We start from the raw sequence: 26,133 nt of genomic DNA on the forward strand, positions 1-26,133 counted from the left end.
ATGTATAGTAAATGCTCCTGCAAAATGGGCAAAATTAATTAATCTAGTTTTAGGCACCCCTGTGGCACAGAGTAATGTATTACATCATTGCCAAAATGTGCAGACTCATTATTACCTTCTCTTCGGAAATAAACACCAAATACGTCGGGTAACTTCTGCATTAAAATCTCTGCCATTTGTAGAGCTCCAACTACAATCTTCAGATCCTGACTGGACAGCATGGAAGCAATGTGACTGAAACATAGAAGGATGATTTACATCAACCTAATTCGTCAGTTATATGCACATATTTGTAAAATGTCAAGTAAAGTGTGGTTCAGAAGGGATATAGTGATTAAAATGTAGCTGAATAGCCTAGTTACATTTGCAGACAAGACCAAACACATTGATAAGGAACAAAACACGACAACAATCCCTAACGACAAGTTTTACAACAATGTACAAATCAGTGTTTTTAGTCCCGACAAATGTGTCAAGATGCTTAAAATACAATGGACTGCTATCCATGAAAGGTTTACATGTACTGCTAAAAAGGTACAGTACCTACCTAGATACAGCATGATTTTTAAGCACATCTTTTAGAAGTTCAGCATCAGCAAAATAAATAATCCTAAGAATTGCTCTAAGGCACTTGTGTCTGACTGCAGGTCCAGCTGAAGAACTGTACACTTCATACAGCACACCAAACAAAGTTTTTATAAAGCATTTTGCCAGTTCGGGGTCTTCCTTCATTAGCTGTGCCCTGGCATCTTCCTTCTTCACTTCCAAATGACCACCTTAAAAATAATTAAAAAAAAAAAAAATATAAAAAACCATCAACACCAGTTTTAATCACTACACCACCTGAACAAGGCCTTGCTAGCAGAAAAACAGAAGTACATCCCCCCCCCCAAAAAAAAAATTAATCTATTGTTTAAATATACATACACAATATGCGCATTAGTAAATGTTTACCATCCCAGTTGCATTGGAAATTCGGCAAAAAGTGAAGTCTAGATTTCCTAAAATAATCGAGACATCAAAAAAATATTTGAAGACTGCCCTATAAAATAAAATGTTTATAAAAACACAAAACCAAAGGAAAGCCAAAATTTTGTTACAACATAAGAACCAGTTAATGTTGGCATGCAGGACAAAAATATACAAAATTGCTACTTTGTGATTAACAAACATTACTTACTGGTGTTGGGGTTGGCTAAAGGGTTGGGTTTTCTCTGAATTGCTCGAGCCGTCCCTGTATCCTCATTGATCTGCTGCATAGAATTAAAATCAATAGTATAAACACGTCCAAGAGTGGATAAGCTAATCTCATCTTCACCATTCTGATGAGCTGTCTGTGAGCAGAAAGATAAGAGGAAAAGATCAATACTTCTAGGAAATACCCCAACTAAAATATAGTTGGGAAAATTAAAACAAAATATTAAGCTTTCTTCTACCAATAAAGCTTTTGTTTTTTTAATGTATTTATTTTAGGCTGCAGAAAAGCTCTACATAAAGTTAAATAAGGTTCTGAAACCATTTAAAAAATGCATTAAGGGATAATGTACATACCAGTAGGTCTTTATGGGGTTTATTTTTATGCAGTGTACTTAACTGAAATATAAGTTCTACTTTTACTTCACAATGTTGGCCTGAAATTGGTAAGGGGGGGGGGGGGGGGGGGAGCACACAGAGCATGCGGTATTTCACTTATAAAGTATGAGAAGTGCCCAATAGTACCTCAATTATCCGACTGTCAATTCTGTTATATGGATGCCACAGGCCTCTGTCATCTCGCCACTGCCAGATTGCGCCATCTGTGTTCTGAGTGTTTCCCTTTTTAAGCATTGTATCGACTGCAAAGATTCCCTCTCTGGGCAGGCAGGGCATAAGCTCACTGAATGACAAATTGGGGGAAAAAAGAATAAAAATTTACAACATTTTCAAGCCAAAGACAAGAATAACATGCACTTATGGACAATAACAAGGTTACAACGGGAAAATGTACAATCCTCTCAAAGGCATTTTCCAGTTGTGTTCTGGTTTAATTAAAAATAAATAAAAAAAAAAAAAAAAAAAAGAATTCATCTGTGTCCACCAGCTGGTCACTTAAAATGCAGCAACACAATTTTTTCTCCTTTACAACACAATTTTTCCCTTTTATTTAAAATGACCAGCTACATTATTCATACAAATATTTCCGTTGAGTGTATTTCAACCAAATTATGTTACAGGTGAAAAATTCTCAGCTTGCAATGTGCAATGATTACAGTTGCAATGTGCACTGAAATTTGAGCTGTTCTTTATATAATATATTATATATATCTATATATATATCGTATATATATATATATATATCATTATATATATATATATGAATGACTTCACCAGTATTCCACTTTTCAAATAAACATATTTTAAATTAGCAAGTGCTAAGAAATTGGATTTGGAGAATTCCATTACAGTAAAGGGAAGAAATTACCAGATAAGAGAAGTAAGCTCATAGAGTTCCTGGGGGCTGCGTGGTACAAGATCAATCTGTTCTTGGCAACTGCCATTTGAAGCTCCACACAGAAGGAAACGAAGTGTTTCTGCTATATCTGTAAAGAAACAGAACATCTGAAATTCTGAAACTGTAGACCACTTCAAAATAAGGCATTGAAATGTAAATATTTTCTAAACAAAATGAGCTATCAGTCCTAGAAGAGTTATAAAAAAATGTAAAGAAAATATTGTTTGGGAGGGGGGTGGGGGTTGGGAAGTTTCATTGCATTACAAACTAAAAACTGGGAAGTTTTCAATTGTTTTGGGTTTCTTACACAAATAAGGTACTTACTCTGTTGCATGAGTTGTACGGCCAGACTGGGGCAGTTGGAACACATTAGAGAGAACATGCGAACCACCATAATAAACATGCCTGAGCTCAAGATGGGAGGCGTCACAACTAAGAGCTGCTGGATATTTGTTAACAAATCCTTAGATGCAACCTGCTGCAGCAAGTTCTGAAAGGCAAAAAATAAACATATTATAGAGACTCGTAAAACAGATAAAAGCAGGAGGAATATGTAAAAACCATTTGTTTCCAGTACAATTCAATTTTTTTTTTGGTTGGACAACGCTGCCTTTCTCTCAACTTTTACAAAACTGGGGATTCAAAGGCTTTGAAAAACTTGTAAAGCATCATGTAAACTGGATACAGAAAGGTTTTGATCCTGTTATCACAGGACAAGACGTGATTATGAAAGTTACCTCCTCATGCTGAAAATTGTCCACAAGCCGGGCAAAACAGAGGCAAGTACTTTCAACCGATTTTTTGTCCTACAAAAGATTTAAAACAAAATGTTAACCAAATCAAGGCTATCCCATTTAAGTTACATGTTTAAACGTTTCACATCAACAAATTACCGTAAAAAACATTGAATAAGTCAATTTTTTCTGCTTTTTTGTGGGCCATTTAAAGGGGGAGCGACTAATACACCAGTGTCATGTATGCGCTGGTGTGTAATATTAAATTACTGTACCAGTGCCACAGTTGGATTACTCCAGCCACGGCTAATATGTCTCACACAAACTTAACTGTCAGCAACCAGATTTATTTGTTCAGGTCGTGTTGCTAGGTAGAAACACAAAACCACTGTTCTAATGAAAAGTTTTCATTTCTTACTCACAATACCCTTGGTCACTTTGAATGCTAAACGCAAGCTTTCAGACTCTTGACTGACCTCCTCTCAAACGTCACAGCTATAGTGCTTCACATCCGGTTAACCACCCAGCTGCTTACCCAGTGGAGCACATGCAAGTCCAAATTTGTCACTCCTGTGAGAACAGTGTGCACGCGCCTATATGTGCAAAGTCTTTTTAACATGCTTCAATGAAAAAATAAGAAAACTGTATTGTAAAAGTATATGCAGTGTTATTTTTTTTTACTCGCAGGTTGCAGCAGTCCCTAAGAAATGTGCTTGACAGACCGGGTCATCTGTATATACACAGCTGAGAGTGCAAAATGGATGCCTGTGTATCTACAGAGAAAAAAACAAGGAGAATACTTTATTTATTTGTTGGCGTTACAGGTTGTAAGGAAGCCACGTCAGGTTTGGTACTGTTTGGTACTATTTATTTATTGTACCTACACTTCCTAGATAATTTACATAACAGAGCTATACACCCGTCCCTGAAATTGGGGAAGATACTGTATGTGACGTTCTAAAAAGTGATACACCTGCACAAGTATTATGATGTTATTATAATAATGTTATGCCATTGGAAAAAAAAGTTGTGATCTATATTATAATGCTACAAATGTAAACTTATTAAAGTTCTATTGAAATACTGTATTTCTGCTTATCACAATAAAATAAGTGTATTAAATATCAGAAATTGTTTTAAACTGTCCAAGTTCCTTATTTGAGGGCTAAGAATAAAAACTGCAAAAAAAAAAAAAAAAAAGAGCATTTAACATGGAAATTGCCAAAATAAATGGGCAGCTGGGTAGTTAACACAATAGCTGTCAGTCTCTATGAATTTCCTTAATTCCACCATCCCAAGTCATTGATTTATCAACATTCAAACTGAACCTGCCCCTAGGATCTGTACCAAACAGCTATTGGTTAGAAAGTCGAGAAGTAAGCTTTTCAAGTCTTCCGTTCGTTGTAACTGCAGTGCTATAATGCAGGTGACTTTAAGACTGGACAAAGTAGGAAAGAAGAAGAAAGAAAATGCTACAAGTTTGAAATTGCACACTGTTGAATTTGCCGAAATAAATGTTAAGTGCAATGCTGAAAAAAACAGTAGGTGACTAGAGACGAAACAAAGGCAAACTTAAAATGGCCAAAGAAAAACGAGCTGAGAGAAGGAAAGTGTTTATGGCCCGATGCAGAAAACATTTTGTTTGAATGGAGTACTTTGAATGACTAATACATACTGTAACGTGTTTTACATGTCAGTGCAACGCAGTGGTACACTTGTAAAGTGTGTGTATGGTATTGTTCTGATTAACAAAACAAAATTAATGTATTTGTACAGCTGGAAACTGAATGCAATTGTACTGGTTATTAGATGGTGCGCCGTTTAGTTTTTCTTTGCTTTTTAATTGATGAGTCAGCTCTGTTTAATACTTTTCTTTTAAATTTGAACTAATAAAATTAATTTGTAAAAGCCAATGCAGCGGGAACTATTGTCTAAGTATGGCTTTGGTTTACCCAAAATATCATGCGTCACTTCTTAATGTTCCCCCCACCCACTTAACCTGCAGACATTAAAAACCTGTGTTGAAGGTAGAAGTTCTGTGTGAAATACCATTTTGTATGCAGTTTGCTGTGACTAATTTGGTTTCCACTGCAATAGGACACGATCCTGGTTGGTATTTGTTTTATTTTGTGAATGGGTTCTATTTTACATGTATTATAAGTATTTTATATGTACATGTGTTTGTTCCCTTTGCAATCTGGAAAAGGAGAAACATTTATAACATGATCCAGTCTGGTTAGACTAGATTTCCCTTATTCAGTATACTTTTTTCACTTTACACACCAACCATGCAGAATTATACAAATAACACAATATTTATCGGATGTGTGTGAGCTCCACATCACAAGTTTACCTGGTGGGTTAGCCTCTGGGTGAGTAAGGGCAGCGAATCTGAAACAAAGTGGAACTCATCTGGGGTGATGCTCTGGCAGCAGTTGGCAGCAATAGCCAGGGCATTTCTCTGAGCGTTGATGCTGAAAAACTCCAGATACAGCAAACAGTCTGCCAAACCTCCCTATAATTAAAATATAAAATACATTAAATGACCCTATATTTGACTGCTTAGCTTCAACATCAAAATTAAATGTGTGATGACTATAAAATCATTTATGAAAAAGCAGCAGCACTGGTACTGTTTAATAATGTCTCTGAATTTTAAAATAATCTGCTGGATGAATAATGCAAAGAATGTGCCAGTCCCATACTTACAGCCTGTAGAATTGCCTTGCTGTGTCTACGTGACAGCATTTCCAGAGCTGTCAGGGCCTGTTCTGCCACATCAATAAACTGGATAATCTGCAACTGGGGAAAGACAGAACAGACATTGGTGTATAGGACTATAGAAATATTGAAAATCTGACTGCATTTTAAAAATAATGTGCATAATTAAAAAGTACAGCTTGGGCAATGTGGAGAAGGAAGATAATGGCTATGGGTGTCAGTCAATATTTACACACACACTTTAAATTTGTTTAATGTCTCCCCAGCCCAGCATGCTAAATGTGTCACTAGGGTGTTAGCCAAGAGGTGAAACAGGCATTTAAATATAGACCAGCGTATGTTTTCAGCCATCAAAAAGATGACCAAGTATGCAAGTATTTCATTAATCTGTTAGATGATGCAATACCCCTTATACGAAAGCAGCAGCTTGTGTGTCAGCAATCTGGGGCTATGGGCATGTTCATCTATGAACAATGATGAGAAACACAGGAAATGCAGGATGCACACTTATCACTATTAAACATGAACACATCATTAGTAGGCAACTAAACAAACTTTATGATAAGCAGCCAATGTACAAATACCCACAACAGTCAATCAAAAACTGCAATTTTGACTCAATCACATCTGGAATTGTTTAGTTACCTTTTCCAGAAAGACTGGAATAGCATCAACCACCACAGCCGATGACCTGGGAAGTGCTTCCATCATGTATGTCAAAGCTCTTGATGCATGGTTCATCTGTCAAGAAAAAAAGAAAACCTTAGAAACACCACATGATTACTGAATAAAACTAGTTAAATCATGAGAAACTAATTAAGACTCAAGTTCAACTTGGGGATAAACAGATTTTTCTGATTTCCTGTGTGATCTCAGAACCCAGTGATTAACCCTTTGCAGTCCATTTATTCAGCACTTGTCAGGTGCATCAGGTCCAATTTATTTTCACACGCGCCATTAAAATTTTTTTTTTTCCGGCATAAAACAGGTTTAGAAGGCATTGAATCACAAAAGGACATGTACTGTACATCCAGCCAAGCCCCACCCCTTGTTCGCTGTATTTTTCACATACCTTTTTACAGATGTGCATACTGATAAATCCTCTCCTGATCACTCATTTTTTTATTATCAGTCATTATTTTATTACTATAACATCTCAAAAAGCTCTGCAAATGTCCATGATATTCTTTGAGTGCTGGATGCAGAAGCAGCTATCTCCTTTGTTATGTCTGTGTTATCTCTGTAATGCATGGGGCTATGAGATACACACTTTTTTTAGGTTTCATTCGGCTCCTATCTGTCTCACTCGGCCATTGAATGGTTTTCTCTGCATTTTCCAGAGAAAAAACGACTAGAGACCTCTGCTTTATGTCTTTTTGATGAGGTCGGACGGGCTCTGACCTCGGACAGGAAAGGGAAAATTGTAATGTCGGACCTGGTCCGACATAGGAACGCAAAGGGTTAAAGACTGTAAATGATAACAGAACATGCATATTAAACTTTTCCTCCAAACATATTAACTAATCTGAAACTCATTTATTATAAATGACCAATGAAAATACTTACAATGTCAAAATTGTGCTCCATTTGTAACAGGGTAATCTGGAAAAAAAGAATTACATTTACTTTTAGTAGCTTATTATACAAAACACTGCATTCGCTGCAATAATGAAAAACAAATTAATCCATTTCAATTCTATACTCGACCTGCAATAACACTAAATCCAACATACCGTATTCCCTCAAATTTAAGATGCAGCCCAAAATTTACCACTCAACTTTTTTAAAAGATGCATTTACTCATACAAGAAAATTACATATGGAGCATGTTTGCAGTTGTCTGCTGTCACACAGAGCATTACAGTTATGAGCTGCTTCTTGTTTCCAGTTGACATTACACACATGATGTTCTCCCTTTTTGCAAACTGTAGTATTGCTTGGCAAGTAGAAAAACACAAGGGTCTGATTAGAAGTGAGCCTAATAATGAAACGCTGAAATTGTAAAAAGTTTATCTTCAAATTCAATTTGTTATTATTCTTAAATCGGGCTTCAAATTATTAAACAACTGCTTCACAATAATGCATAACCTTTCTCCGATACGTCCTCTGAAAACATACCAAGTCTACACATTAATGTAAAGCTCTGCAGCCACAAACACGAATAATCAAATGCAGTTCATTATTCATCTGTGTCTATCAACCTCGAATATACTCCTAAGAATTTGTCCAAGCAATGAATTTATTAAACATGCAGCCAATGGCACACAGGACATTACGATAAGCAAGTTACACAATCATACAATTAATATTACATGCAAAAATGTTATGATGAGCAACGAATATCACACGCAAAACTAAAAACTAAGGTACCAAGAACAATGTATTCTGCTAAGCGTTCTTTGAATTATCCGTAGTGAATTTTACTGACATCCAACCTAACAAGCATGCTTAATATCACAACGACCAGAAAGAGAGAGCGAGAGAGAGAGAGCTTATTATAGGAACACGAGTGGGTATGTTTAATTTGTTTGTAGAAAGTCGACGTTTCCGATTTGTAGAGCAGCGTTTGTTGTCCTTCGCGATGTCAGGGCTAACCAGCAGTAAAAGTTTCCTTGATGCTTCAATTCCTTATTTCAGCATAATCTGTTGCATAGGTATTTACATACTGGAGCAGTAAGTTCAAGGCGTTCTGCCTTTTCATTCTCTTTGCACAAAGGCAGAATTCAAACTTCCCGCTGGTTGTTCTCATTGGCTAGGTGTGGGATCAAGACCTCCGCCCCGTTTCTGCCTTAAAATGGTATTACCATAATTTCAACAATGTGGACATTTATAGGTCTATGACGCTCGCTAAAGTTTCCTAGTTCGATCAAAAACATTTATTTTTTATTTCTCCTGGAAAAAATTACCTTTCTTTTGGTGGTAAACACTTCAAGATATTTTTGGTTACACAGAAGTTCCTGTTTTTACTCTGGGGCCAGTTGGTTAATCTAGCATTAGGTTAGAACAATTTATGCTTCTAATGATTTTAAAATGAGGTGATGCGAAGGGTGAACATTAAAAAGAAATTATTTATAATCTTCAATATGTGTACTGTACAACTGTACCGTGCCCTTCGCAACAAGATGACCCCTCCTTTGTAACCTGGTTCAACTTATCTCCCAGTCAGCCGGGAGCCTGTCTGTTTGGCCTCCCGTTCTGATGCAAAGGCCCCCCTTTGATCATCTGGCGATCAGACAGCATTGTTTTCAGTCAGGGTGTTGTAAGATATCGATCAACAGTGCTTTAATTTAATCAGTAGATAAGTGTGGTTCTGTCTGTGCCTGTTAAAGCAATTGGATATTTAAGTTCATTATTTAAATAAAGCCTAAATGATCTACAGGATAACTACCACGGAACCCTTCAACTGCCAGTCAGTCACGTTACTGTGTGTACTCAGGGTGGCACATCTTTTTTTTGGTGATTTTAATACATGCCTCACTATACTGTACTTGAATTTAAGACGCAGGCCATTTCTGAGAAGAAAAAACTGGTTTAAAAAGCGTGCCTTAAAGTCAAAAGAAATACTGTATGTATTAAACTGCAAGCAATACCCTAACAAATACTGGATTTTTTCAGTTTTGTCGTCATCTTCCTTATATCAAGAGTTTACTTAGTTTTTATGGATCTTACCAATGCTGGTACAACACTCTTAACAGGAAAACCCCCCAGTGTTTCCTCATTTCCCATGACCAGTAATTGACACATCTCAATTACAGCCTGAAGTTGTTGAGACTCGTCACCAGTGGCCTGGAGACCCTGAAGGAGCTGCTGGGCCTTGGAGCCTGGAAAGAGTACATATATTTGTAACAAACTGCAGAATTAACAAGCATATTAAATACCTGCTTATGAACAAATAGTATGCAAAGTATGCAAAGATACAAGACTATTCAGCCAATTTATTGTCCTTACAGGTACTATAATCTACTGGTTCAAAGAAATGTAGGAACAGAAGACAATTACATCAACAAAAAGATTGAATGTTATGTATGCAATACTTAACATACCATTAAATTCAATATTAAAAGTTAAATGTAATTTGCCATCTTTCATCAATAAGCTCTTATTTCAAACACCGATCACAACTTAGAAAGTGTAACATATGTACTGTTATTAGGGAAATATATTTACTGCCTTTCTCTTTACAATATTGTAGAGAATCAAAGACACACAGAGATGGCACACTTTACTTACTCGCCCCGCTTCCAATCGTCCTGTGGAAAAGCTGTGACATTCGAGGACCAAGGGGACCAAAAAGGTGAGGAGGAAGGCCCCGAGCCTCTAAGAGAGCTGGAAACAAAACATGTCATTACAGGTCTAACAAAAAGGAAGTTAGAACAGAGCAAGATCCAGCAGTCTGAGCAAATACCCTTGTTCCCTTAACGGAAAAACTACAACAATATATGTAGTGACCATTTAGATGCATATAGTGTAGCACCTCCAGCATATCACAGCAAACTTTATGAAGGACACAGACTACAGACAATCTTTCAAAGATAAATCATTCTGCTTAAACTCTGTAAACACATAAGTAACTTTAAACAAATAAATGCATAAGCTTTAGTTGCTATCTTGTGCATCGCACAGGAATGGCTCTGAACTGTTCTCACCCTGACTTGAGATGAATTTGAAACTAATGTTTAAACCCTTTTTTTTCTCTCTTTCAGTAAACATTTGACAGTTTCCAATGCTTTTAAGAGTCACCTTGGAAATCTACTAACTATTTCATCATAAAAGGCATTTGCTACCAGGGCTGCAACGAAGGGTACATTTTGACCTTCGAAGTTTCTTAACACATTACCGAAGGAAGGTCCGAACCTTCGATGGCACTAATTTACATAATTTACTGGTGATGTCACCATAGCTACTTGTTTATATTTGATTGAAAATCCTATTATTTTACAGGTAAGCCATATAAATGGAATAAAACATTTCATATGTAGTTTAAAAATAAGTTATACAGAACAGTAATCATGTTTTTATAATTTCAATAAAAACACATGTTTATTGACATGTAACTGATGCTGCTTGCGAGTAAGCAGGTGCTTGGCTAAGTATTTGAACTTGCCTCATGCACTGAATGTGTGCCTGCCACAGGACTCCCCTGGGTCCTAAACCCTGCTAAGTACAGACAGGGACTGCAGTAATCACACACTGGCCATGAATTTTGTAGACATTTAACAGTAGAATACAGAAGAAAATCTGTCCCAGGAGATGTCCGGGAGAAGGGTCCAAAATACCAGTCATCGTTCCAAGCAGGCTATCAGTCAGAGTCATATTTTACTACCACAATAATAATAATAATAATAATAATAATATGAACTTATGATTGTAAAGTGACCCCAGAGATTGCGCTATACAATGCTTTGCAGTCAAGAGATGGCGACTGAAGAAATTTGCCTCTAGTTAATACGAGGTGGAGGGGGGAGGAACAGATGGACAGTGCTCTTTTTTTCCAAAATTAAAAATTAGTGTTAGCATATTTTTTGTATGTTTCAAACATATTCTACCATAACACTTCTATTACACTGTGTTGTACACTAGGTATTCAGTACATATTTTACTGAAGAGCTACAACTGCTATAGGTACTCCCCCATAATAATATACCCTGCTTCATACACAGCAGCGGTACCATATAGAGTTGCTACATATAACAATTTGGTAGTGGATTTTAATTCAACAACTTTTGTTTACGTAAAATGCATTATACAAATAAAAAGATAACATTTTTCATGTGAGTGACATTTAATGTGCGATTTATAGTATTCACACGTTGTCAAACAATTTTTGTTAACAGAAAAAAAAAGCTTACAGTGCGTGAATGGTGTCTGACGAACCTCGAAGATTTAAAACGATCTTCGAATTCTTTCTAGTGCACAAACCTTCTCATACAGCCCTATTTGCTACCAACAATACTTTCAATTTAGATCTCTGATCCAATGTTTTCTTACAGAAATCCCAGCCACGGCTGTAAAAATGCAAATAAACTTAAATATCACCATCACCATGACCTACATCCACTGCATGTTTATGCAAAAATGATAGACAAGTTCCTCCAAATATCCCCTTATTCTGGTACTCTTAACTTGCTAACATGCTAAATATTATCCTTTCAAAAGTCATCACAATTGGAAAACAAGACATGAACGGAAGAATGGGTGGCACACAACCACATCCACTGTAATATTGACCAAATATTGCAATAGTCAGCAAGTAAACATATTTCCTTATTCCAGTACATTGATTTGTAACTTCTAATCACTATGGAAATTTGAATTCTAACTAAAATGAACTTGCCAAGCAAACCTCAAATACACACGGTTAGGGACCAAGTTTACTTGCATGTTATTTCAGCATCAACTGATTAAACTAAAAACAGGTAGATACAAAAATAATAAATAACAAATTTACAGCTTTCTCAAAAGGTAATTGCTAATAATTTAGAAATCTGATGCTGGTACAAAGTAGGTTTCACGTAAACATGCTTACATGTTGCATTCTGATTCTCCTATCTGTACTAAATAACTATGCACTCAGAGCTAGGACCAATTATATCAATTACTTTGAAATCAGAGCTTTATAGTTTTACAGTTCTGCATTATAAATGTGGTTCTTACCTTGTAGTCTACCCATTTCTGAGTCATCAGACTCACTCTCTCCTGAGGTGGTCATTCCTACAGCCCCAGCCACTGAACTAGAAGCTGAAAGTTTAAACAAGTGAGTAAGGGAAACACTCCAGATTTGTCACTCAAGCACAAACACCAAATGCAGAACCTGTCCGACTAGAAAATACTGGAGTAAAAAGGAATGGCATTGTGCCTTAATTTCCTCTTCAGTTGCAAACATGACAGTATTTACATATAAGCGAGGCATGGGATACAGAAATAAGCACATGGAGGGTCTACCTGTGTGTAATCAGTAGACTAAAAGGTAGGAGAGACAGTCAAAGCTACCTGATGCTCCTTGGGGCGCCTCATCTGTGCGTGCAGCTGAAGAGTTGGCACCATCCTGGTTGTCAGAATCTGCCATTTTCTCCTGTCGGCGAGCTTCAGCTGCACCTCGTTTGCCCAGGCCAGAGCCTCGCCGACTGAAACAGGATTATGACTTTATAGCAAATACTGGCTGTTAATCTTTTCTCACTGAAAATATTCTATAGGAAATGATTTTGATGGACCATTTACAAAAATATCAACTGGAAAACCTTCTTAAAAAATATCCCCCCCCACCCGGCCCCAATTTGCAATCAGAAGAACTGCCACCAAGAAAACCAAACCCAACCAAAACCAAGTGAACATCCTAAACAAACAGAACAGGACTCAAACACTTTATTATATTGTCAGCCACCAACACATTATTCAAATCATTTGTGATCTAACTCAACCCTATGCATTTTAGTTTTATAAACACATCCCTTAAATCAGAATGCCTTTGGATGACCTAATATTTCACTTTCAGCAAACAGGTTATAAAAATAGCCACATTCTTCCCTCTTTACATTATAAATTGGTTTCAGAAAAGGAGTTAAATAGTAGTTTGTTATTGCTTTTGGTTAAAAAAAATAAATAAAATGCCAACAACTTGCAAAATAAACAGATTAAGGTGTTGGATACAGTATGTAAACTTTAATAAAAGTATTCCTAAGGACGGGGTGTGAAGAAGAAACATGCAGCAAGATGCGAGTCCCTTACTTCCCGACAGTATTTACCTGGTACTAGCACAGGAGCCCGTGGTCTTTTGGCGTGTGCTCCTCCGTAAACTGGGGAGCTCTGCTGGTGGGGACTCGCTGCGTTTCTTTGTGGACTTTCTCAAGCCTAGTCGCAATAAACAATAAATCAACTTTAAAAACGGAAGGAAAAGGGTGAAGCAAACTTAGTAAAAATTATTGTTCCACAATTATTAAATGTTTCTATTAAATAATTTGCCATATACAGTACAAGGAAAAAAACAAAGTTAGTAATCAGGTCATTCTGTTTGACCATTAAAACATAACAAGAAAGCTAAATGAACTGAGATTAACACACACTTTTCATAATGCCTCAACAACAAATGACAATATACATCCCCTGCCCTGACTAAATACAAAAGTGCAGCGATGAAAAGGAAAGAGACAGACGCCTCTATCTTCCAATTATTAAGTCTACAAGTTGCAAGGTAAATTATGAAAGACAATATTGTGTCTAGTTTACAGTAATAAACTACAACTAACAGGGCTGTTTTTTTTTTTTTGGGGGGGGGGGGGGGGGGTTTTTTTTTAAGTTCAGTACACTGAACAAAACATTTTAGGCAGCAATACAATTTTTGCAGTGCAGCAAAATGGCAGATTGGCTGAGCCTAACACCATATTGGCTAAAACCATGAACACTGCTACAGAACATAAACTGAAATCACCTGCCAATGTTACTAACATAACTGTTGCTATAAAGCCATACAAATATATCCACAGAACACGGAATTTAATTTCATAAATACCTAAGCATAGACTAATCAAAATCAGCTTTCCAAAGGATAAGCCAATCTGTGTGTCAGTATTGTGAAGGTACAGCAGGGATCAATAAATGCCCAGGGGGGAATAAAACATCTATGAATCAGATACCAGAACTGAAATACTTTGCCATAACCTATGATTATCAATCAGTCAATCAATCTTTATTTTATATAGCACCTTTCATAGTGGACCACCATCACAAAGCACTTTACAAGATGCAGTAAGCAACAAGAAAATCCATAATACTTTAATTACAGAGAAATACATAATACATGCTATACATTCCACAGTACAATGCAGGGTTCTCCCCAGGCCTTTCTAGCTGGGCGGGCCGCTCAACGAAGTGGCTGTCGCCGCCCGGCTGAAAAAAACCTGACCCACCTGTCTTGCAGATGCTACTGTGCCTTTAACAATAAGGATTGATTGCACATCTAGCAGACTAGACCACTTGCGTGTTGCTTGGTGAAGAAAAAAAAAAAAAAAAAAAAAAGCTTGGAACCACATGACAGCTGTTATGTCGCGACACAATATTTGACCAGTCAGAGAGTTAAAAGGGTAGGTTTTCTGTGTTAAGCACTTTGAGAGGCTAAAACGTTAAAATGACTGGTAAAAAAATAGCCGATTATTTTCAACACAAAAATAGTGACAAAGAATGCAAGGTTTTCAAAACGAGCTGGCAATCAGCGCAATCCACTGCCTAATACTATATTTGCGCCAGTTACTTTACTAAAAATATTAATATTATTTTCGGGTATTATCATTCAGTCAATTTTTTTGTCGTATTACTATAATACTGTAAGTTGATATATAGTACATAAGCTATACATATTCACCAGAAAAAAGCCTATTCCTTTTGTTGCAATATCGTAAAAATGTGAGATATTGGAGGTTCATGTACAGAGGCTGTACATCTTTAATAGGGCTACTGATTTTCCACGATCGCGGAATCATAGACGGAATGGTGGTTTTGTGGGCGTTACGCTGATGGACTGTGTCTCTGCTGCGGCGCTGCGTGTGTTGTGTGTGAGTCAAGTTGTTTAAAAAACCAGCTAGCTGTTTTGAGAGTTATATTCTGTGGAATTAAAAAACTTAATTGAATTTATGTATTCAATTATTTAGTTATCGCAAATCTCCCACTCAACACAAGGAAACAACTCCTTAATAATACTACGCACTCAGAATTACTGATTTTTAGAGATTTTTATTTTTTGTACTTGTGTTGCTATAACATGGCTCTCTCTACTATAGCTACTGAAAATGGTGACAATTGTAGATTCAATAATGAGTGGACCAATAAATACTTACTTATTTTACCAATTGTACCGAACAAAAAGCCAGTGTGTTTATTGTGCAGTGAATGTGTGTCAGTGGTTAAGGAATACAATATGAAAAGGCATTTAGAAACCAAACAAGCAGCTTTTCGAAACACGTATCCAGAGGGCACAGTAGTTCCACTCAAAAGTGGAAGCGCTGATCTCTTCTTAATTATACTATTAATATGTCACATACCTACTCCTAACCCCCCCCCAAAAAAAAAAAATCTGGCCCCCCTCAATAAAGCCCTGCTCTAAGGAAATTCTATCTGTCCAGAGTAAACGAGAAACACATACAAGCAGTTTTACAACAAGTACAGCATAAACCAGTCTGCGTTGTTGCAGATGAAACTACAGATGGTACAGAAGTGTCCTGAACATTGCATTTAATTTGTAATTTATGAAAATTGTATATTTTTGTAATAATGCCCCTCGTTTGACTAGTCTGTACATTGTAATGCCAACAATAAGCTGCTTTTTCAAAACACCTTTATTTGTTGACTGACCTACAGTACACTGTTACTGGTGGACTACATTAAGAACTTTTTTTTCCCAAAAACTACAGTATCTCAGGGACTTAAGAATTAAATAGATTTTGAATGTGAAAATGTTATTTATGTTCAAATTCTTAAACTGGAAATTTAAAAAAAAAAAAAAAGGAATTGATCATTTTGAAACACGGAAACCTAGAATGGAAAATCAGGAGTCCTACTTCAAGAAGGAATGCATGATGGCATATCAGCTGAACACTCAGATTCCATGCAAGTTATGGTGATCAAAAGTAGTTGACAATGGTTAAAATGAACAGTTGCATTAAAAAAATGTAGAACAGCAAAAAAACAAAAAGATGTACGTTAACAAAATGCCCTGAAAACTTAAAGAACACAATTTAAATGAAGCAAGAAGCTCAATAATTAAATGAAAAGACTACCTTTTCTTTATTTGTTAACTCCATTAAACCTATTTTATCTTTCCCGTAGAGTGCCTAATTTACCATAATAAAACAGTAATGAAAAAGAAAATGTGGAACATGAAAAAAGAGCAACCAGAGATAGTCAACACGTTATTCAAATTCTTTGTCGTATTATGTATTTGTATTTAAGGTAAGGGAAGTTTATTTTTGCATTAAAAGTGCTCCCGGCTATAATGTTCTGCCGCCCGGCTGTACAGAATTCCTGGGGAGAACCCTGCAATGTTCTCCAGCCTTAAACCTTTAAGGACTGGGATCGTGCTAATACGATCATACTAAAGTGGGCTTCTTGGACCGCGATCGTGTAAACACGATAAAAAAAAACGGCACTTTGTTTTGATGACTTACAGGGCCACCGTACTTTCCAGTACAGGCTTGAAACACAGATCAATGCATAGTGGAGGGACTGACGTTCACTTCCCGATAGATTTTTTCGTAACGTCGTTGAAAGTGGCATTTAGTGTCTAAAGGGCAGAGACTGTTTACAGCAGCCAGGAAGAAACAAAACATCACAGAAACTTGTTTAGCGTTAATAAAAAAATAGGGGAAACACTGTATATCTGATGTATTTAACTTTTTATATTAGAACGTTTAATCTGTCTCATGTGTTTTAATATATATATATATATACATATATATATATATATATATATATATATATATATATATATGTTTTTACACTTACAAACATCAAGAAACGAGTGGATATAAGCATATACTTTCATAAACTAATGAAATGAGAAACTACTTTATTTATAAATATTAATTCTGAGAAAATAAAATCGAGAGTAGCATCCATTATTGCTTATAAAAGACTATGTTTATGTCATTGCAATCACTCAGGTGAAACAATGTTTTGTAATTTACCTAAACATCAATATTTTTCAACAAAACTTTCAAGAAGTATTGTAAGGTCCCTCGGGTCCTAGAACAACGCGTTTTTATACATGTATCTCTAAGCAGAATACATAAAAAATACTTAGAAAAAAACAATAAATTAAATATTGTGTTGAATAAAAAAAGCAAAGAGTTTGTATGGTTTCTGAAGTACTTTATACTGTTCCCCAGAGTGTTCTGAAAAAAAGGACACCATTTGCAAGATACTACCGTAAAAAATGAATTCGTAGTGAATTTTTATGAGAGAGTCAACTACAGCCAAAAAGCGCTTGGTCCTGGGGGAGCATCCCACTGAAAAATGCTTGGTCCTGAAAGGGTTAATTTATTTGTTAGGTTTAGTTAATTATTCTGTATTAGTTAAATTAGTGACTGAACAGTCTATCAGATGTATAAAGGGCTGCATTTCAGTTTTATTTAGAGGTTTTGAACAACTCTAAAAGCTTGTTTAATCTCAATGAGGCAACAATCCACTACCAGAACAATTCAAGAGGGAATAAAGGAATCTAAATTGACATATATCAAAGGAATACTTAAATGTATTAATGCCAACTAGGACCTTTAACAAGTTTAAGACATGTATTGTAAAACAAACAAACAAAGCTAACACTTCTAGGGCAGTGCACCCAGTGTTATTTTGTCTTTACTTTGCATGTTTCAGTGTACTAGGCTAACTGAGATGACCCATGCACTGTAACCAATACCGTCTTAGATCTCATCTTTATTTTAATAAATCTCATTCAAGAAACACAATTCTGCCTTACTATCAATTTATTAAATCTGCGTCTGACCTTGGCCTGCTTGCCCTTATTTCAATTTTTCAGATGTTCACCTATTTATAAAGGTGCACAAGTTTTGTACAAAAGTCCCATACACACAACTGCTATAGCAATTCATAAAAACACAGGTACTATTGGGAGTACATCTCATGATGACTTAAAACTATAAGTGTTTAAACAGATTTAATGCTAAAATTAAATGAATACTTTGAATGAAATATTAGCCATTTTATTTTTCTTGAATGTGCACCTGTATCCATGCTTTTAGTCCTGACAATAGCCTGTCCAATTGTACTTCATCTTTTCTAACTCTACCTCTTTGGAATTTTGTTCTAATCTTACAACAATATCATAGCCAAATTGTGTGCAGCAGAATTATGAGTAGATTATTAATTAATGTAGATTATAATATCTATATAATATATATATATATATATATATATATATATATATATATATATATATATATATATATATATATATATATATATATATATATATATATATATATATATATATATATATATATATATATATATATATATATATATACATATATATATATACATACATACATATATACACACACACACACACATTGATTCCTAAATAACATTAAAGGTTTAAGTTATTATTATTATCTGCATTGGTTGCAGGTGTATTTGGCTGCATTTTGAACCACAAATTGATTACTGTGCTGTCGTTTGTTAAGTAACAAATTTAAGTTTTAATTTTGTAACCGGAAATGTAATATATTTTGGATTATGTGAACAATTTAATTTGCACTGAAGTTTAAGCAGTGCATGCTTAAAATAAGAACTTAACAAAAGTTCTTGTAATTATATTATAATTATAAAACAGTTTAAATATAGGCCCTATGTCTCGTTCTAGTAGTTTACAATAGCTCACTGCACTACATTATTATCGGTATCAGCCGATATGGACAGATAATCATCAGCTATCAGTACTGGCAAAGCAAATCTTTCAGTGCACCCCCAGTAATGACAACTATAATGTGTCATCCATAGCCTGGTGCCCTTTCAGAGGCTGTCTGAGATATTGGCAGATATATGCCTTTCAATCACAACCTTTATGAAGGAAAATAAATTAACAATTTCATGCATTTTGCCAATATTACCTCAATTTTGCTTACTGTAGATGCAAGGTAAAACACCACATTATGGATTAACCATAAACCATTTTATATTGAATACCTGGTTCACTCAACAATTTGGCTAATAATTTCATAGAAACACAAAACAAACAAGCATTGAGAAAAAACAGCACCTGCTAACTCACTTGCTAGTTTGGCCTGAAGTCCAGAAGGCCCAGGTTTTGAAGTCTCCGACTTGGAAGACCCTGGTAGAGACAGTTTTGGTTTTGGCAGGGTGACTTTAGGGCTAAAGCGGGGCCACTCAAACTTTGAAGAGCCAGCGGTTTTGTTCTGCTCCTTTTCGCGGCTGCTCCGACGGGGGCTGGGGCTGGAGGCCGAGCGGGAACGCCTTGCCTTGTTCTGGTCTTTCCCTTGTTTGACGCGGGCGCCCTGAGGTACGGCTGTGGAAGAGGAAGAGGATGTAGAGGCTGAAGAGGAAGAATCCGTGACAGTGCTACACCCAGCTTTGGCTGAGGTTGCTGATTTTGAAGCCAGCTTGGTGGGTTTTGCAGACCTCTCTTCAGCACGGGTTGAATGAGACCCAGCACCACTTTTTAAATTAGAGGAATTATCTATTTTTTTTCTTTTCTGAGTTGGGGAGCCCCCCGTAGCTCCACTCTTTCTGTTAGGGGCTTTACTTGTCGATGCCGACTGCTCAGGTTTTGGCTGCTGGTCTAGTGCCAACTGTCTTTTCTTAGATTTAGCTGGGACTCTCTTTGCCTCAGAAGAGCTTTCAGTGGACTGAAGTGCTTTGGGCTTCTTGGCTGGGCTGGAAGAGTATGTGCTGTTGAATTCAGGACTCGAATTGCGTTTAACTCCTCGGGAGCTGTCAGCCTTAGGCTGTCCTGTCTTGTGTCTCTCTGAAGTACTAGCTGTATCTGGGTCCTCTTGCTGCTGTAATGATGCTGATAATGAAATGCTGCTTCTGAAATAAAAAGAAATTAACATTTTAATGGAGTTTCAACACAAAGTATTTAACTAAAACAAACAAAAAAACTCAGTTTGTCAGCGAAGTTACTTTAGACGAGCAACAATCCAGTTTTTAATCAAACATTTCTAAAAGCACAAAGGAGCTGTACCTTTTAGAGCTGTGTCCTCTGGGTTGTCCAGAAGCTGTGTTGGACTGCACTTTTGATGTCTTAGAAAATGATCTTCTATTCTCAGGTGGGGAATTTGCTTTATGTTTTGTCTGCTCAGAGTGTAACCTGGAAGGTTGAAAATTGAGACGACGTGACAATGGGAGAAAAAGTAGATATATAAACACCTTCCTCAATCTGAACTTAATCCTACAAGTCTACCTCTCCTTATATCAATTTTCAATTCTGTCAAATAAGCTGACATAGTATTACAATCAAGAGACACCAATTATAAATTAATAAAACTGTTCAGAACTCAAATTGGTTCATATTTCAATGTCTTAACTGACAAAGCACAAAAACAGGATGGAGAAGATAAAAACTGAAAACATTTAAAATCTACAGTAATAGTAGTATGCCTATAGTTATACAAGCTTTTGTAGCTATAATGTGCTGTATTCCAAGCATACATTAGCATGTTGAGATCCATACAAGATAGAACATCTAGCTGTTTTGAAAGATAAAACTTGCCTTCCTCCAACTGCGTCGTCTTGTGGCTGGGCCCCGGCAGTGTTCCTCTGTGAACGTCGCAGTGACCCCCCTGGATTGTTATTAGGCCGGTTGGACATTGGCACCTCTCTCCTGAAGGGACATACCCTTTCTAGACACTACCATTCACTGAAAAATAAAAATCAAGATGCGTAAGTCTGTTATTCGTACATTAATTTAACCCTTGTTATTCAGTGTAACAAACTACGTAACTACAAAGATCTTGAATTGCTGGGTTAAAATAGGATTTGCGTACTTATGCGCACTCTGTATTGAACGCATAAAGAAAGTGGGTAGACAAAAGAATCTTCAAATCACACAATAGTGCTCTTCCAGTTTCAAAAGAAACATCTCAGGGCTCCCTAGTGGCGCATCCAGAAAAGGCACTCCACGTGGAGTGCAGGATGCACCCTATAATCTGGAGATCGCAGGTTCAAATCCAGACTATGTCACTGCCTAACCATGACCGGGGGTTCCTAGGGGGCGGCGCATAATTGGCTTTGGTCAGCAGAGCACCCCTGTGGCTGATAAGGAACCTGTGGGTCGGGAGTGGAGCCATTCATATCTGTGTTGTCCTCTGGCACTACAGGTCTGGTGGCTTCGCTTTGGATCCGCAGTGCAAAAAAATGACAGATTGGCAGGAACATGTTTCATAAAAGATGCGTGTTTCAGCCTCCGTTTCCCGAGTCGTTGGGGGGCAAAATAATTGGGCATTCCAATTTGGGGAGAAAATCGGGGTAAAAACCATTGGAGACGACCACATGTAAAAAATAAGAAAACTTGGAACTTGACAGTACTAAAGTATTAGTTAAATCTATACACAAATACAAATTATCCTAGAACAACATAGGAAACATTATTCGAAATCTATATTACACAAGGTTGTTACATATGTGGCACAATCAAGGTCTCTTTTTTTTGGAAGCCACAGTGCTTTAATTTTGCTAGTATAAACACTTTCAGCATTATGAAAGTAAAATGTAATTCAACTATTATATCAAATCACAAAATGTAAATTCATCTCGTACACTGAGAATTGGCTGCTGGACTACCCCAGAACTGCAAATCACTAGTAACTATCATATAAACATGGCCAGGAGGAGAAAAAGTGAAAAAAATGGACATGTTAATTTTTCTTATATAAAACCCACATTGAACATGACCTACAAAATCATAACACACATTTGCGAAGCAGGTATCTGAAAACATTCAATCTTTACCACAGGCCAAAGTGAAGTTCCAGTTTAATATCTTCTGTTCAGTCATACATTTATGTCTAAGAGCAGAATACAACACTAACTTGCTCACTTAGGTAAGACAGAAGAGCTTTCTACCATCCCCCAACACCCCCAGCCTCCCAGAATACTGTACTCCAGTTCCACTAGGTCTGCACCTGTCATCACAACTACAGTTGCTATTTTTAGCACCTCCTTTTCTAGCATTCATTCAATATCACACTAACTCAAAACACAGGGCATCACTGAATTGGTTTTGAGAAGCTTTATGATTTTCACAATTTTAATTGCCATGCCAGAAAGTTATATTTTATAGTATATTTTTCAACTCCACTGTAGCTCATTGTAAACTCCAGGATGCTTAAATCTCCACGGATCGCTATGAAGTTTTAACTTAGTTTTACATACCATGTGGATGGTCAGTGAAGGACAGCATAGCTTACATTAACTTTGTAAAATGGCAACTAGTAACAAAAGAAAGGCAGTCAAGACAGCCTTTTTTCTCTTATCTCTTGTACTTTCAGACTTAATAGGACAAGCACACTTTATGAAAACAAAAAAATATTAGTCAATTTTATTAAAACTACCATGTGTGATACACTATAGGTAAAAATAAATAGAACATTCTAGTATTCTGCCATTACATATACAGTAAATTCTTTCTAAATGCTTGAATTTTTCATAGAAATAACTAGGTTACTGAAATAAAATGTCATGCGTAGGCGCAACAGGATTAATATAGGTTCATCTACTAAATTTAGCACTGTGAATGTAAATTTGTAAAAGCAAATTAAATTGCTTCCCAATAAGCAGGGTTTGTTCTTAAGACAGTTGTCACCTTGCCAGTCAAGCAAGGTTTATCAGTGGCACAACTTCTTTTTGCAATGCTCAAAAAAAAGCTGCCTAGCACAGTATTTCTCTCTTCTGCAACACAACACATCACCATGTAATCTCTCCACAGACCAATTATATAGCAGTGTGTTTTTCTTTGTATTTTGATATTGCTATTTTTTTTTTTTTTTTTTTTTTTTTTTTTAATTTAGTAGGTCACCAATTGTTTTTTTGTCCCCCCCCCCAATTTAGAATAGACAATTCATTTGATGCTCAGCTCACTGCCGAGCACACGCTGTCCTCCGAATTGTGTGCTGTAAGCCGACCGCTTCTTTTCACGTTGCAGACCCACCATGCAGCCACCACGATGCTGTAGCTCTGGGAGGACAATGCAGCTCTGGGCAGCTTACAGGTAAGCCCGCAAGCGTCCGGCCAGACTACAGGGGTCGCTGGTGCGGGGTTATCCAAGAACACCCTGGCTGACCTATGCCCTCCCTCCTCCCGCCCCACCGACCCCGGAAGCTCTCTGCCAATTGTGCGCCGCCCCCTGGGAGCTCCCGTCAAAGGATGGCAGTGGAATAGCCTGGACTCAAACCGGCGATGTCTAGGCTATAGGGTGCATCCTGCACTCCATGCGAAGTGCCTATACTGGATGCGCCACTCAGGAGCCACAATTTATTTATTTAACAGCACTGGGGTGTTTACCAGCTATGGTGGAAAACTGATTTTAGTAAGTCAAACTAAAAATTTAAAAAGCCATTTCCTTTGGGTTACTGCATGCAATTGTTCAATAGCCATACCAAGATAAATATTAAATTTAGACTCTTCTGATGCATTTATTTATTTATGTATTTGCCGTTACCTGATTCAAGTCACTGAGCAATTAAATTCAGGGCAGAATGTAAAGTTGAGTTGCAGTCAAACACTCAAAAAATGTTGCAAGTCTTTGCAAATCAAGTTGAACTTGGGATGAAGTGAATTTTGAATTGCCTGTGTAAAACAGGACTATCCTTTCTCACCGATTCAAGGATTTATTTATTCCTAATGATGCAATCATAAAAGCATGCATTAATTACACCACATAATAAATTACCTGGCAGAAGTTCATGAGAGACCCATGTATGGACACATACTACACCCAATATTCAGAATATTAATTTAATTAAAATGAGCCCTTTGTGGTTCAAACAGGTACATCCTTTAGTACTCGTCATCACTACCATGTGACTTACACTGATGTAAATCAGAAATCCTTTTTGAGGAAAAAAATCTGTCCCCCTCCATTATAAAGTCATACACACATTTTTCAGACCAATTTAATAAAGAAAAAACCTCATAACTCTCACATTCAAACATCAAAACATGCCGAATACTAATGGAATATAAAGCCATGTAAATGGCATATTCCGACTGTGAAGAGTAACCCACAACAGACACACACAATAACAAATACTCACAGCAGTAAACATGACGGCACATGCGAGAAAACGCAGCTACTTTTGTTCTGATGATGAGACATCACTTTTATTCAGGATTTTAAAGTCGTAAAACAGCTTGATGGCAAGAAAGAGAGATTTTTAGAAGTGTTTAAAAGCAAGGCGGAAAAAAAAATCATTAAGGGGGATTTGAGAGAACTGTGGATCAAGTTCATCAATGTAAAGTTTTAAATGCACAGCACTATAAAACAAAAAACAAAACAAAGTGGGGCAAATATAATTTTTTCCTGACTTCAACCCTACGAATGACATACTGGGTAATCACGTGTTGTCTTCACCAACCCGGTGTAACGTGCGAAAGTGCATCCCATGAGATAGCGCACCCCTTCAGTGCAGCAGTGTTCTACTATGACTCGCAACTAGAAATATTTAATTATGGATCAAATAATTTATTATAATAGCATGATGGTATTAGCCTGAAGGATAAACACAAAAAATTACACAATACTCCAAGACTTTACAACTCCTCTTCCAGAGGAGTTGTAAAAACAATTACCTCAAAAATACCAAGCCCCACAGGGTTCTAGTGGTTAATGAACTGCACGCACAGTTCTACTACACATGTTTTTAGCACTTATGCAGCGCTCTAGATTTAGAACCATGTTTGTAGAAGCTGAAAATTTTCTAATTTAAAATACATTAATAAAATAGCATTATCTTGGGACTATCTTCTTGGTCTCTCCTAGTTAATCAAACTAAATGTTCAACTATCTAAATGCCTGTTCTAGTGTTGCAGAATCACCTGTATTTAAAAATACACCAATAGTCTGCCCCAGTCAAGCTGTAATGTACAGTAAGTGCACATGCATAAACTGGGGAAGTTTTGTCAGAAACAAAAAACTAGGCAACCATATTATTAGAAATGAGGATTTCCACCAAATTACCCATAGAAAAGTTATGTTTCCAAAGTGAGTGACATAATGCTAAAGCTGCAATGTCCCACAATCCTGTTCAGTTTCAAACAAATACAATTACTTGGTGTTGGTTTAATTCAATTTCTAGTTTAGGCTTTTGAGACTTGTATGAAAAATTTTGATCAGTCTATTTTTCTTCACATTACTAAAATCCTGTATTAGTTATAGGAGCCCTCTCATTCCATGAAACATGATTACCGCTATATGAATTTGACATGTTCCAGATTGTATTCTCTTATGCACAAATATAATACACATCTCTCAATCAAATGATTGGCTCAAAAAATAGATGTGTGATCTCACCAATATCCACCATTTAGTTTGCTTGCAACGCTTTATTTAATACATAATTTCTTTTTTGTAATTAGACCAAGTCTAAATACATACATTACATACATTTATAATGGGCTAAAGCCATTCTCTCATACACATAAATAAATCAATTCCCAGGTACC

The 26,133-nt window shown here is 36.5% G+C and overlaps 1 protein-coding gene across 5 annotated transcripts in view; it reads right to left on the reverse strand.

The window, feature by feature from the left end:
- Positions 1-26,133, reverse strand: part of LOC121326500 (E3 ubiquitin-protein ligase TRIP12-like) — a 45,176-nt gene that overhangs the window by 17,506 nt on the left and 1,537 nt on the right. The window contains exons 2-20 of one of the 5 annotated variants that reach the window (XM_041269804.1): positions 21,185-21,331; positions 20,657-20,782; positions 19,712-20,502; positions 13,689-13,794; positions 12,937-13,070; positions 12,601-12,684; positions 10,177-10,272; positions 9,616-9,767; positions 7,513-7,548; positions 6,592-6,687; positions 5,935-6,027; positions 5,579-5,740; positions 3,229-3,297; positions 2,816-2,981; positions 2,462-2,579; positions 1,720-1,876; positions 1,181-1,250; positions 548-776; positions 116-234 (exon numbers count right to left, since the gene is read on the reverse strand). In XM_041269804.1, coding sequence (XP_041125738.1) covers positions 116-234; positions 548-776; positions 1,181-1,250; positions 1,720-1,876; positions 2,462-2,579; positions 2,816-2,981; positions 3,229-3,297; positions 5,579-5,740; positions 5,935-6,027; positions 6,592-6,687; positions 7,513-7,548; positions 9,616-9,767; positions 10,177-10,272; positions 12,601-12,684; positions 12,937-13,070; positions 13,689-13,794; positions 19,712-20,502; positions 20,657-20,782; positions 21,185-21,282 — 2,902 coding nt within the window. In that variant the 5' untranslated portion in view covers positions 21,283-21,331. Of the gene's footprint in view, positions 1-115; positions 235-547; positions 777-1,180; positions 1,335-1,719; positions 1,877-2,461; positions 2,580-2,815; positions 2,982-3,228; positions 3,298-5,578; positions 5,741-5,934; positions 6,028-6,591; positions 6,688-7,512; positions 7,549-9,615; positions 9,768-10,176; positions 10,273-12,600; positions 12,685-12,936; positions 13,071-13,688; positions 13,795-19,711; positions 20,503-20,656; positions 20,783-21,184; positions 21,332-26,133 lie in introns of all 5 variants that reach the window. The other 4 variants (XM_041269803.1, XM_041269801.1, XM_041269805.1 and 1 more) reach the window with 4 other exon arrangements.

This window comes from Polyodon spathula, chromosome 14, assembly GCF_017654505.1.
Source record: "Polyodon spathula isolate WHYD16114869_AA chromosome 14, ASM1765450v1, whole genome shotgun sequence".
NCBI lineage: Eukaryota > Metazoa > Chordata > Actinopteri > Acipenseriformes > Polyodontidae > Polyodon > Polyodon spathula.